The sequence below is a fragment of the Alosa alosa genome, chromosome 5 (genome assembly GCF_017589495.1).
Source record: "Alosa alosa isolate M-15738 ecotype Scorff River chromosome 5, AALO_Geno_1.1, whole genome shotgun sequence".
Lineage (NCBI taxonomy): Eukaryota > Metazoa > Chordata > Actinopteri > Clupeiformes > Clupeidae > Alosa > Alosa alosa.
Window position 1 is genome coordinate 23,550,804 of NC_063193.1, and position 13,908 is coordinate 23,564,711.

At 42.2% G+C, this 13,908-nt stretch overlaps 1 protein-coding gene across 4 annotated transcripts; it reads left to right on the forward strand.

Moving 5' to 3' along the window:
* Positions 1-7,220: 7,220 nt before the first annotated feature.
* Positions 7,221-13,728, forward strand: cep78 (centrosomal protein 78). 4 transcript variants are annotated; one of them, XM_048242463.1, is made up of 16 exons: positions 7,221-7,325; positions 8,258-8,517; positions 8,615-8,784; positions 9,157-9,229; positions 9,331-9,434; positions 9,900-10,074; positions 10,283-10,396; positions 10,545-10,609; positions 10,783-10,867; positions 11,162-11,258; positions 11,574-11,610; positions 11,770-11,904; positions 12,026-12,103; positions 12,384-12,544; positions 12,734-12,860; positions 13,020-13,728. In XM_048242463.1, exons 2-16 carry the CDS (start codon positions 8,265-8,267, stop codon positions 13,557-13,559), a joined length of 2,214 nt encoding a protein of 737 aa, XP_048098420.1. In that variant the 5' UTR covers positions 7,221-7,325; positions 8,258-8,264; the 3' UTR covers positions 13,560-13,728. The 4 variants fall into 4 exon arrangements, with proteins under 4 accessions (XP_048098420.1, XP_048098419.1, XP_048098422.1 ...); XM_048242462.1 differs by having other exon boundaries at positions 7,228-7,322; XM_048242465.1 differs by having other exon boundaries at positions 7,228-7,322; positions 13,023-13,728.
* The last annotated feature ends 180 nt before the right edge of the window (positions 13,729-13,908 follow it).

Consider the following 13,908-nt stretch of genomic DNA (forward strand, 5'->3'; position numbering starts at 1 on the left):
ACTGTTCCCCGAGCGCCGCCATTGTAGCAGGCAGCTCACTGCGCCGGGATTAGTGTGTGCTTCACCTCACTGTGTGTACACTGTGTGCTGTTTGTGTTTCACTAATTCACCGATTGGGTTAAATGCAGAGACCAAATTTCCCTCACGGGATCAAAAAAGTATATATACTTATACCTCATTGTGACCAACTTAAAAGTATTAAATCCAACTTTTCTCTTTTCCGATCCCCTCTAAACATGTCTGAAGTTGGAAAAAAATGAAAGGAAAAGTTAATTGAGGGAGCCAAAATTGTCAACTTTATCATCCTTCCCCAAGGACAACATGGGATGTAAACCCCTTTTTTATAGATAACTTAAAAACATTAGATCTGTCTTTTCTGTTTTTATCATCCTCTTAGAACATGTCTGGAAGTTGAAATGACCATGACCTTTCACCCCATGACCTTGAGTACCTAATAGCTGATGTTCATTCTCACTAAGACCATATTAAAAACCACTTAATGGATTTGACATGAGGATTTATGTAAGGGATAACATCCGCCGAGGTGTCCTGATATGCAGAAATAATGGAGGAGACGGAGACAAAGGCCTCCCTGATGGGAAACAGAGTGGAGTTTTCTCCACAAAGTTAATACATTCTGTATATGGGACACCTTTCAGGATGTTATTCGTTATTCTGTTTATCCCCCATGTTGACAGTCATGTATGTAGGCAATAGGCATGCACTTATAGCACAAAAAGGGAAATGCAGTTCAGCAGCTGATGCTCTTATATATGTATATATATCTTATATCTTATATATATTCCTCTTGATGAGGAAGCAGTCTCTCAATTGCTTCAGCGAAGTCATCCAACAACATGCCCATTGGATCCTGTCCCGTCCACTCTTCTACAGTCTCTCTCACCCGCTGTTCTACCAGCAGTCACACATGTATTTAATGCTTCACTCAGTTCTGGAATAGTTCCTTATTCTTTTAAACAGGCTAGAGTTACACCTCTGCTAAAGAAAGGTACACTTAATCCAACTGAGGGGAAGAACTACAGACCTGTCTCCCTTCCTTTCTTGTCAAAGGTTTTGGAGAAAGTGGTCTTCAAGCAAGTTTGTGACTTTCTTCATCAGAATAAGAATCTACTAGACCCTATGCAGTCTGGTTTCAAGAGTGGTCATTCTACTGAAACTGCTCTTCTGTCTGTGACTGAAGCATTGAGAGTAGCTAAGTCCTCTGCTCAGTCATCAGTATTAATTCTACTAGATTTATCTGCATCCTTTGATACTGTTAACCATGACATTCTCCTTTCTATACTATCTGAACTGGGAATGTCTGGAAAAGCTCTTGACTGGTTTGAATCTTACCTTAAAGGGCGTTCTTTCAACGTGTCTTGGCAGTGACAGGTATCTAAGTCTCATGACCTCACCACAGGTGTGCCTCAGGGATCAGTATTAGGACCCTTGCTTTTCTCTATTTACACCACTTCCTTAGGTGATACCATTAAACTCCCATGGATTTGACTATCACTGTTATGCAGACGACACTCAACTTTACCTGTCTTTCCCACCTGATGACTCTAGCGTTTCCCACCGGATTTCTGCATGCCTTGAGGATATTTCAGCCTGGATGAAAGATCGGCACCTTCAGCTTAATCTCTCAAAGAGTTTTTGGTGTTTCCAGCTAAAACAGCTATTCCCCAACAGATTAACATCCAGCTTGACTCAACTTTACTGACCCCAACTAGATCGGCACGTAACTTGGGCGTTGTAATTGATGACCGACTTAACTTCTCTGAGCATGTAGCTTCTATTGCAAAATCCATTGGCTCCCTATAGTAGCCAGAATTAAATTTAAACTCTCACTTTGGCCTATAGGACACTGACTGGATCTGTTCCTAGTTATTTTAATTTAATATTCAAGCCTTACATCCCCAACCGCCCACTGTGGTCTTCTGATGAGCGTCTGTTATGTCGACCAGTAATAAAAACTAGGTCTAATTCAAGACTCTATTCCTCAGTGGTTCCATGTTGGTGGAATGAGTTGCCCAGTGCTCTCCGTTCCTGTGGTAGTTTTGGGGTCTAAAGACATTCCTGTTCAACACGTACTTAGTTGTTTAAGCGCTTATGTGTTATGGTTTGTATAATATTGTTTTATTTTCATTAGGCTGTTGATTAATTTGACATTATTGTTTATTATTGATATTCTCCTTAATGTAGTCTTACCATGTCATTGTTTTTATATTATTGATTGAATGGACATTATTGTTTTATTATTGCTTTTCCCCTCATTTTTATTGCTTATTTTATAGGCTATTGATTGAATTGATATTGTTGTTTATTATTACTATTCTCCGTATTATATTTGACCAACTTTCTAATCTGTTCCCTGTTCAATTTTAATATTACAGTATGTTGTTTTGTATTTGTGTGTCGCTTTGGACAAAGGTGTCTGCCAAATCCATAACCATAACCATAACCATATATCCAGAGTGACTAACTAGCTACATAGAGCAACTCAGAGTGCCTTGCTTAGGCATAAAAGTGGCATCAGGGTATCAAACTCACAACCTTCAAGTCGTCCATTTGGAAGCAGGTGCTTGACCACTGGACCACCACCACCCTAGACCATATCATCACATGGGTCATAGGACACAATCAGGTCAAGTCCTACTTGTTTATAACAAGTAAGGCAAGATCATGATTTAAAAACAATTGCCTTCTGACTTTGGGCTAGTAACAATATTCAATGGAGAAGTCGAGCTTTCTCTCTCAGACATACACACCTCTGGCAACATTCAAAATCATTTAAACGTAATTTGCAACTGTTTTCCAAGTGAAAGGGGCACTTCGCCTGAGTTTGGACACAGAGTGAAAGACAGGAGATTCTTATTTACATTCTTTTAAATCAGGGGATTTGCACGAAACACAAATTGTTCCTTGTTGACCATGACCAGAGTCATGATGTCTTAGGTCATTGTGGTTTCATCATCAAAAATCTTGGGATGTTGCATTAATGGACAGTATGCATGTCAACAAGACAATCAATAAGACAAAGGTTTTTGCAAGTAGGCTATCACTAAAATGAAAATAAGCAAATTTGCCTCACAGCTAACACATAATTTACATAGAATTTAGCATGCTATTGAACTAACCTAATATTTTAATTAGCTGCTTTGGAAGCTGAAATGTTGAACATGAACTAATGCAATGACATTTCTACATTTCTATTTTTCTATGGGTTTGGAGTGATCTGTACTACAGAAGCTGAGCTGATTTTGTGTACCTTTCCTTTGCATCCTTCCTGAGCTGATTTTGTGTATCAATTTTTCATTCAAGGCAGTAGCCTATGATGCCCTCTATAAGGGTCATACTTTTTGCATGAAAATGTGGTTTACCCAGCTCAGCTTCATGGTGGACGCCTACATTATGACACTTGACAGGTTACCTACTATGACCACAAGAACCACGATGACCATTTGTTGTTTTGTGTGTTTTTGTGTTTATAGTAGCCTAAAGATGTAGGCTACATATGGACTGTCTTTGCGGATGTGGTCACGGTTGGCTATGTAGGCTATCAAACTGTGTATCATGATGTAGGCTTATCATCAGAACTATAAGAAATAAAATGTCCAATTCTGTTATTGTAAATGAAGTGAACTTTTCCTTTTCCAAACACAGTCAGTCAGTAAATCACTGGAGATCTAGCCAAGGCTATGAAAAAGTAGGCCTAGACTACCATAAGATTTAGTTTTGACAAATTCATGAAGAAAAAGTGAAGGTAATATGTTCTTTTTTTCTTTATTAACTCTATTAAACACTGGATGGTGAATATAAAATATAACAAATAGCTCTTTGCATTTATTATGACCGCCGCGCAGCGAAGCGGCAGTCATATAGGTTTAGTCAGATTTTTTTTTTTTTTTTTTTTTTTTTTTTTCTTTTTCGCATGCCCAAATTTCCGTCAATGATTCCCAGGACACTGAAAGACCGGGGTACACGAAACTTGGTGGGCATGTAACCCCACATGGATAGCATGGAACCATCGTTTTTCGTTTTGATCTGTAGCCCCCCCGCTGGACTGGACCCCCCGAAAGGAGGGTAAGGCAGACACAGTTTTCTGTGAATATCTCGAAAACCGTAGGGTTTAGGAGGACCATTTTTTTTTTTTATGTTGATCTCAAGGGGCCATGTCAACCTATTCCATAACCACTCATTTCATGTATAGCGCCACCTAGTTAAACACAAAAAAGTAAAAATGAGGTGTTGTAATTGAAGGTATCTGTGACCTAACATAGTCAAAACTGCACGAAATTGGAAGTGTAGGATCATTATGACACCCTCTGTATGCACGCCAAGTTTTGTGGAATTCCGTTCATGGGGGGCCACACAATAAATTAATTTATGTTACTATACACCAACTGGCCTGTAGGTGGCCGGAGACAGTTTTCTGTGAATATCTCGAGAACCGTAGGGCCTAGGAGGTCCACCTTTTTTATGTATGTTGGTCTTAAGGGGGCATGTCAACCCATCCCATTACCACTTATTTCATGTATAGCGCCACCTAGTTAAAAAATTAAAAAGCAAAAAATTAGGTGTTTTCATCACAATATCTCTGGCTGACAAGGTCAAAACTGCACGAAATTAAAAGTGTAGGATCATTATGACACCCTCCGAATGCATGCCAAGTTTTGTGCACTTTCGTTCATGGGGGCCTTACAATAAAATAATTTATGTGTACATTTAGTGACGTACACCAACAAGGATTCCCGGGACACTGAAAGACCGGGGTACACAAAACTTGGTGGGCATGTACCCCCACATGGATAGCATGGAACCGTCATTCTTCGTTTTGATCTGTAGCCCCCCCCCCCGCTGGACTGGACCCCCCGAAAGGAGGGTAGGGCAGACACAGTTCTCTGTGAATCTTTTATGGTATGTTGGTCTCAAGGGCCCACATCAACCTGGCTCATAATCACTCATTTGTGATTTGCCCCCCGGTAAAAAATGAAAATCAGTAGGATTAAAAGAAAGCCAAAATAAATATTCATCATCATCATGGCTGCATTTTCAGTATTGGCGAGAAGTAGTCGTTTGTCCACTAGATGGCGCATCGTTGCAGTGAGACGTAATTTTGTTGGAAGTTAAAAGTGGGTTGGAAAAAAACAATGTACGCTTCATACAAGGACTGTAATTTACGCAGTGAACATCTAATAAGGATAGGACGATGTTCACATGAAGTGTAATTCCCATTTCTTCTTGAAGCCGAAATAAATCTGAGGATGTTTATCGGACATGCTTGGTTTTTACTGCAGGTACGTTAATCTTGTAATATCAATAAGGACCTAGGTAATGTTACCGTTAGCGTTGGTTGAGTGATGGAGGCATTTGATTTATTGCATTTGTAGAAAACTATAAATGCGGTTATACCAAACAAATTTATAGCAGCACTGTTTGTATCTTTTTACTGTCATTTATTGCGTGCTACAAAATCATTCTGTGCAATGGAAGATTTACCAACGTTACACCGGTCTGATACAGTTTTGCCTATACATCGTGAGACTGAGGCCCTGTTTATTTTGTTTTAAGTGCGTGCAGGGTGTGAGAGGGGAATCGATGTGCTTTGATTACAGCTTGGTAGTTGTAGTCTGTGAAATTAAAAAAAAACGTGTGTGTGAAGTATCCAAACAATGACACCTTCATTTCATTATGGCTGCTTTAGCAACACACCTTAAGCTACTGTGTAGTGGGTCCCATTTAGAAGTGGCTACTTCATTCAAAACTTTCCTTGACTCATGGAGCTCGCGTGAATGTTATTACAACTTTTCGCCACGATATGACAATTTAAGTCCGCTTGATACTGTAAGGCGTAAGCCATTGGATTTTATTTGTGTCGCCAGCATAGCCTATTGACAATTTATGTTGTAAATAGGCCTACCTTATAATCCTACCTGTAGCTTAGGAAGCTAACAGCTTTCTATTAGGATCTAGTTTGTTAGTTACCGTTTTGTCATAACTCCTGATGCATTTTTGCATTTAAAATAGCCAGAGCGTGTATATCTCAATCGGAAAATTAAACAATATCGGGTGCCTATGGACTAGGCTGGGTGAACCCAGCCTGATCTGCCCGCTATTTATTTTTTGATTTCTTAAAAGATTGAGCTTGGTCTGATGAAAGCCAGACTAGCCATGGACCTCAGTTACACAATGCAAGGGAACATGAATCAGCCTATATTTGCATCGAACAATAACGGACAAAAGCTCTTCAACTTTGGCCCGTTAAAATGTGTATGAACAGTCTAGCGACGCATTTCATCAAGGCCCATTTGGACATGTCAGTTATTTGCACCACTGGTTAGATGTAAAACAGCATTTCGTTTCAGACTAGGCTACTGTTACTTAATTTGTGCATTAACAATAACGTTTCAGACTACTGTTACTTAATTTGTGCATTGACAATAAAGTATTACATGAACTAAAGATGACTAAAATCTTATGTAGAAGAAGAAACATTCACAAAAAAATCCATCCATCCAAAATGACCTTTGTTTTTGATAGCTGTTGAAAACGGCATGGAACTGACAGAGATGTTTTGTTTAAAAATACATAAAAAATAAATAAATAAATAAATAACATTATGCTGATACCTTTTGCTTTTCCCAAATACAATGTAGCCTACAGGTGTAAGTGACCTTTCATCAATCCAGTTGCAAAGGATGAACTGTGATGAACTGCCCTACTTGTGATTGTTAGATAGATTTTAAAGGTTTTATAACAATGCTACATCTTCTTTGGCTATTCTACAATCTATTCACCTTTTCAGCACCAGTAGGCTACTTTCTGTGCAGCCGCACACACACTCAGGCATGCCAAACAAGCATACACAAAAGTTTCAAGAGTGGGGGATGGAGTAAAATATGGAGACAAATTGAAGTGTGCTTTATTTTCGCGGAACGGATGTACAGGACTGAGCGGCGGTCATATTTTGTACCGCTATGCGGTACATCTAGTTTTACTTAGTCTATGTAAAAAGATAGATTCAAGATATTGGCATTTGATTTTATTTTGGCAAGATATTTGTGCAGATCTAGGGAAAAAAGAAAGAGGTTTGTATAGTTTTTTTTTTCTTTTTTCTTTTGGCTGAATCAACATAGGGCGACCAAAATGTATGGACCAACCACAGCGTCATATATCTTTTAGTGACCAATCGCTGTGTGAACCAGTACTCCTGTTCAAATCAACTCCGCGGTTTGCATGTCAGACACTTCTCCCATGGCAAATGCAAATGCTAAGGACGCTTAGAAACCGCCGAAACAACAAACAGACATTCACAGGTGGTGGTAAGATGTGCCAGACAATATTAGTTGTCTTGTATAGCATAAACAATTAAGTGAACAGATAAACATTCCAGTAACGTTACTTCCCATGATCTTGTAACATTAGCTGAAAAGATAACAGATTCAGACAATGTTAGCCAAGTTACCTATCGATAAGTTAGCCAGTCAAGCTAGGACCTACGTTAGCCAACGGTACGTCTTCTTCTGTACTGTATCGGGCTTAATGTTGGCGAAATTGGCTAGCTATCAAGAATTTCACTTTTGAACGTGATAAAGTTACGGAACTAAACTTTACACGTTACTACTAATGTAACCAAATGTTAACGTTAATGTTGTATTTGTCAAGCAGAGAAGGACCTTGATTCAACAGCCTGTTTAGAAATCCCCGGATATGCATAACGTACTTTCTGTTGTCATTATGAGCTTGATTATCTGATTAATGTTATCTTGCCATATGCCGATATGCAGTAACTTATCTTACTAACTAGCCAAGATGTTAGCCAGAAAGTCTGTAACTTAACATCAGGAGATTCTATGCACTGCAGTGTTATGACGGATTTTCGGTATTCTTGTTATTGAGGTCGCAGTATGTGTATTTCATGTGTCCAAAATGAGTTTAAGGCTGGTTTATCACAAAATCGATATATGAAGGGTGAATGCGTCCTCCTGTGGTTCTGTTTGAGAACTTTCCCTGTGTTTGTGAAAGTCCTGTCTGTCCTTGACAGATGAAAATAAAACCATAAGAGCCCGAAAGAAACTACTGTTGTGGATAGAATGCACATGCATCTGTCCTTTGAGAATGGCATTAGCAGCATGGCTGATGTTAGAACAAATCACACAAAAAGGTTTAACTTAATAACGTAAATAAAATGACTTAAAGGGCGAAGGGTGCCATTGACCATGCCATTGACCATCCCTGCCTGTACTTGTTTCAGGAGCGCTATGCTGGAGTCGGCTCAGAATCGACGGCGTGGGGCACTTGATTTTGAAAGTTACTACGATGACTCTTGTGCAGTGCAGGGGTCATGCCCTGTGGCAGCGGTGAAGGTGCACCTGAGCCAAGGGATGCTTGACTTCAATGGAGATCACGTTCACTTGACCGACTGGACTCCCATTCTGAATGCGCTCTCCATCAATAAGCAGCTCCATCATGTTGCCATCAAAAGTACCCACTTGTCTACCTTTGGGGCTCAGGGTAAGTCCACGTACTGCATAGCCTCTCTACAGTGTACAGAGTTTGAGTGCACTGCGTCCTTGTGTGTTTAGTTTATGTGTGTGTGTATGTATTGCAGGTGCAGTGAAGTGGTCTGGGCGGAGGAAGACTCCGGCAGTGCACTCTAGGAGTGTCACACTGGCTCTGTGTCGAGCTGTGCATAAGTGCCTGTGTGTGTCAGAACGTCTCCACTCTCTTCACCTTAATGGCCTTCCCCTTAGAGACAGAGACCTCACAGCTCTCACCAAGGTTGCTTTTTACACACACACACACACACACGTACACCACACATGCACAAACCTCAAGCAAAAGCACCTTTATACACCTTTATACATGTACAAGGTTGCTTTTTACACACACACACACGTACACCACATAGCACAAACCTCAAGCAAAAGCACCTTTATACACCTTTATACATGTACAAGGTTGCTTTTTACACACACACACACACACACACACACACACACACACACACACACACACACACACACACACACACCAAAACAGAATGGTCTTCAAGCACCTGCACAAATCAACACACCAATACCAGTGGAAACAGAAGATATAGTTTGCGTAAAAGTTTGCGTGTATGAACGTTTTTATTTTTCATGCTTGCAGGGTTTGGCTAAGAGTCCATCACTGGAGAATCTGTCTCTTGCCCAGTGTCCTATAGCAGACCAGGGATTGGAGAGTGAGTACACCCACTCAACACCTGCACGTGGACAGTTGACACAGTTGAGATTGTGGTCATCCATGCTCATATTCCTCGCGTGTTTTCCCCCGTGTTGTCAGTCATCTGCCAGAGTGTGAAGTATTCTTCCTCCATCAAGAGTCTGGACTTCAGCAGCTGCAACGTCACTTGGCAGGGAGCGGAGCACCTTGCCAATATCATCAAGGTACCACACACACTCTTACACACTCACACACCTTTTCAGCTGACACGGCCAAGAGCACATGTGTCATACACTTTGTGTTTACAGTTGCTACTAGCAACAACAGAAAAGCTTGTTGGAGCTTTTACTGCTAACTCTTATGTGTGACCTGCTTCAGCAGTATCCATTATCCTCAGGGTCAGTTCCCAGCTCATTCATCTATCAAAAAAAACTACTACCAAGAAAACAATTTGGTTGTCCTGATTTTGTCCTGAACCTTAATTTACTGAGGAAACAATATTTGTATGTTTAGCAATTAATATGATTTATTTCATGAAAATAAACTTTTTTAGTCAGTCAGTACTGTACTGACAATACTGACAGTACTGACCATGCACCACCACCTTGGTGAGCTAGGCATAATCATGCGTTGTATGATGAGTCTGTTGAGCAGGGTCTTTTGCGGTGACTAGTGGGTTTTCTGTGCAGCACCAGGCAGTGCGTAGACACAGCACGGCGTGGGCAGAGTCGCTGCGCTACAGGAAGGCCGAGTTTGAGGGCATGAGCGGGCTCAGGCGCATCACACTTAACGGAAACATCCTGATCGGGGACCAGGGAGCGGCTGCCCTCGCTCGAGAGCTGGCTGAAGACCTGTGGGTGAAAGGTCAGCAAGAGATCACACACACACACACACATACACACACACACACACACACACACACACACACACACACACACACACACATACACTTGTTATAATGTCAGAGTGATGTAAACTTCCAGAGCACAGAATAGATGTAATTGAGAGTTAGACAGGGTACTGTTAGCATGAAGAGGAGAAGTGAACCTCATAGGTGCTTGTGTCTCTGCAGCTGTGGATCTGCAGAAGTGTGGTCTGTCTGATGACGGGGCGCGCTCACTGCTGCACGCGCTCCAATCAAATCAGTGCCTTCATGTGCTGGATATCAGGAACAATCCACTTGTGGGTAAGTGTGTATATGTTCATGGATGAGAGAGGCTGAAGGCTTTCTTGTTGTCAGTTTTTTCTTCAGTACTTCATTTTGGTCTTCAATGCTTCTGTGTGTGCGTGTGTATGTGCGTGTGTACTGCTCTTCATTCTGATCCCTCCAACAGAAAGCTCTCTGGTCAAAGACATCATCACACGAGTGCTCATGAACACGAAAGGACAAAACTCTCAGGTACCAACTGTCTGTGATTTGTGTTGTGCTGGAGTTGGTATGCTTATGACTATTGTGCATCTGTAAATTGTAGATTTGAATGGATGTTTTATAGATTTGTAAATAAATGTTAATGTTTGCCACAGTATATATGTGATTGTCGTAATGTTGTTTATGTCTGTGTTTGTGAACAGTACTTGTGGATCAAACCCCAAGCCATAAGGGAAGCTCAGAAGGTCAGGGTGGGGAAAAGGAGTAGTGCTGGTAAAATCAGACGAGGTGAGACCACGTGTACACTACACACTCACACACACACACTCACACACACTCAAACAGAGTCTCAGTTAACTATTGCCATGTTCCATACATGAGCACTGCAGTAGTGTATTTGTGAGCGCACACACAGGACACAGACTCCTCCAGGGAACAGAATCTCTTCAGCTCCATTATCTGCCTGTTTTTGTTTTATATGTGGGCCTTTGCACTAAAGCACGTATGTGTGTGTGCATGCATGTGTGTGTAACTGTGTGATTCCTGGTGTCAATGCATGTGACTGTGTGTGTGTGTATGTAGGCTCGAGTAAAGCATCCCAGGTGAGTGTTGGATCGTCCCGGCCTGTCTCCTCTGGGTGCATTCCATGGCGCACTGCTGCACGGGCAGGGAAAAAGAGGTAAAACAGATCCAACACACACATGTTCAAACGCACATGCACAACACCTACAGTATGTGCCAGCACTAGCACTCTTTGTAATAGTCTGTGTGTGAGACTTGTGTGGAGTGTTTTTCTTTTTGTTTGTTTGACCTCCTGGTTTTGTGTCATTGCAATGACACAAAATGAATAATTGCATTGCATGTCTCCTGAATTCAGGCTTGTCTTTTGTGTTCCTCTCTGACAGCCAGAGTTGGAGTTCTCTCTGTCAACCAAAACACAGCATGACATTTCAAACACAACTAGTTATACTCTTTACCAAAACTGTTTCAACAGGGGTGCGACCTCCGCTACACCTGAGTACAGCTTTCAGGTGAGTGTCGCATGCTGATGACATCACTCTTTATGCCATTGTATAGCCTCCAGTCCCATTTCAGTAAGAACACACACCCTCACACACACAGGCCATAGTAGAAGCGTGATAACACAATGATTGTGATGTTACTGAATATGGTATCTGTAACCACATCAGGGTGCTGCGTCAGTCAAAGTCACCTTGGAAACTGAGTCCGAGACCGACCCAGAGGAGACCGAATCAGAGTCCCAGAGTTCAGTGGCACTGAGTGGCCACGAACAAATCTCTAGCAGCCAGTACAACAGACTTAAGGTACATTATGAACAATATACACAATGCACAGAGGTGAAGAAACTGTTGTGTGAGCTTTAGTCACAGTACATAACAGGTAAGATATGGGTGTGTATTTGCAGTAACTGTTAGTGATCAACAGGTGGAGCTAGAGGAGTGTCGACTCAGACTCACAGAGGAGAGAAATGCCAGACTGAGAGCCAACTCCCGTTTGGTAGAGGTACACACATAACCACCAAACTTTATTGCTACAGTTCCGACATACCCTCATAGCAGACATGTCCGATAGCTCGATGGTGTTTTATGCCCCCAACGTCGTCTTCCAGGCAGCGCTGCCACCGCTGACCAAACCCAACCCCAACCCTAACCCTAACCTTAACCCATGGCTAACCCTAGTGCCTTCCAGGCAGCGCTGGCTCGAAGACAACGTTGGGGGCATAAAACACCAATAAACTGTCCTCTCACCAGAAAATGGTATGTGCTTGCTTTGGTGCTTGTAGCTTGAGCTGGAGAATGCCCGCCTGCGGAACATGAACTCGTCCCTTTCGGAGGTGGTGGAGAACCCTGCCAACTCTGCTCTGCTGGATGACACGGTCCTAGACAGCATTGAATCCTCCTTCTCCAAGTTCAACGCTTTCCTCAACCTGCTGTCTGAAGCTGGGTAATGCTGTGTTCCTGCATACATACACCACCACACTTTGCACTTCGGAACATAATACATTGTATGTAAAGTATTTGTAAACACACATACAGTCTAGTCATCTTAAATGTGTCCATACCTCCTTCACACACCCATAGAAGTTGAACTTTAATTGCGTGCAGTATCTGATGCAGTCATCCTCTCTTATAGTCTCGGCCAGCTTGCCTCTATGGTGGGAATTGACCAATCAGACTTCAGTGTGATGGGGCGGCCACAGCTATCATCCACTGGACGAGGAATTGAAGGAGGAGCAGGAGATCTGGAGGCCGTTTCCATGGTAAGCAGTGTAGTATGAAGGATGTATGAAGTGGACAAATCTTAATTCATGAGTATGTCCTAGCAGGTCAGTGAGGGAGAAGTTGGAGTGTTGGCACACTCTCTGCAGGCTTGCCTGTATGTCGCTGCTGGCTTTGACTGAAGTGCTGTTGTCTCTTAGCAGAAGCCCATGGGACCTGGTGCTCCTGGGTCCCCCAGGTCTCTACCTTCCTGCTCTCCACCGTTGGAGCCTCATCCTGGGCCCTCTCGCCTAGCTGCTGCCCCCGCTGGTGTAGAAGTGGAAGTGCATGATGGGCGCTACCTGTCCTCGCCTGCTCCAGAGATTGTACGCTCCCAGCAGTCCACTCCCCGGAGTGTTGGCTCTCTCAGCGATGGTTCTACCAATGTCAAGCGTGTGCGAGATGATGGCTCTCGTGGCTCCAACTCCCATAGCAATGGCCTCAAAGACAGTGTCTCCCGTGGCAGCAGTTCCCATGGCAGTGGCCCAAAGGGCAGAGCTTCTCGCAGTAACAGCTCTCATATCAGCCCCAGAAACAACCACTCCAGTGACAGCAGTGGTCATAGCAACGTGCTCAGACAATACAGTTCCCATAGTAATGGGTCTCACGGCTCAAAGGGATTGTATACTAAACATTTCACTGGGGCAGAGGGGGAGGGTGGGGCTGCCCAGCTCCTAGAATCTCTTTCACTTTCCTCATAGTTCTGACAAATACAGTTGTTGTTTTTTCAGTTGCCCATCTTTCATCTTGGCAATCTTGCCAGAATTATTGAATTATTTATTGATTTTTTTGAAAGGAATTTGTTTATAAGTTCTACAATACTGTGTTTTGGACTAAAAAATAAACAGTTCATTTTGTACATACTTTGTACTACTGTGGTCATGGTGTCCGGTGTGTGACAACGTGTCTGTTTGAGGACTAATAGTGATGTATTGTAAAATAGTGATGTAAAAGTATTTCTGAATATTGGATACTACGAAATTTTGGATTCTACGAAATGGCCATAGAAGTTTGTTCTTAGATCAACAGGGTACATTTCAGTTTGTGTTT

Bases quoted from the DNA above. Each gene is read 5' to 3' on its own strand.
- cep78 (XM_048242463.1), top strand. From the start codon at position 8,265: ATGCTGGAGTCGGCTCAGAATCGACGGCGTGGGGCACTTGATTTTGAA. The intron at 8,785-9,156 runs GTTGCTTTTTAC...TCATGCTTGCAG, and splicing joins ACCTCACAGCTCTCACCAAG to GGTTTGGCTAAGAGTCCATC. The intron at 12,861-13,019 runs GTAAGCAGTGTA...GTTGTCTCTTAG, and splicing joins ATCTGGAGGCCGTTTCCATG to CAGAAGCCCATGGGACCTGG.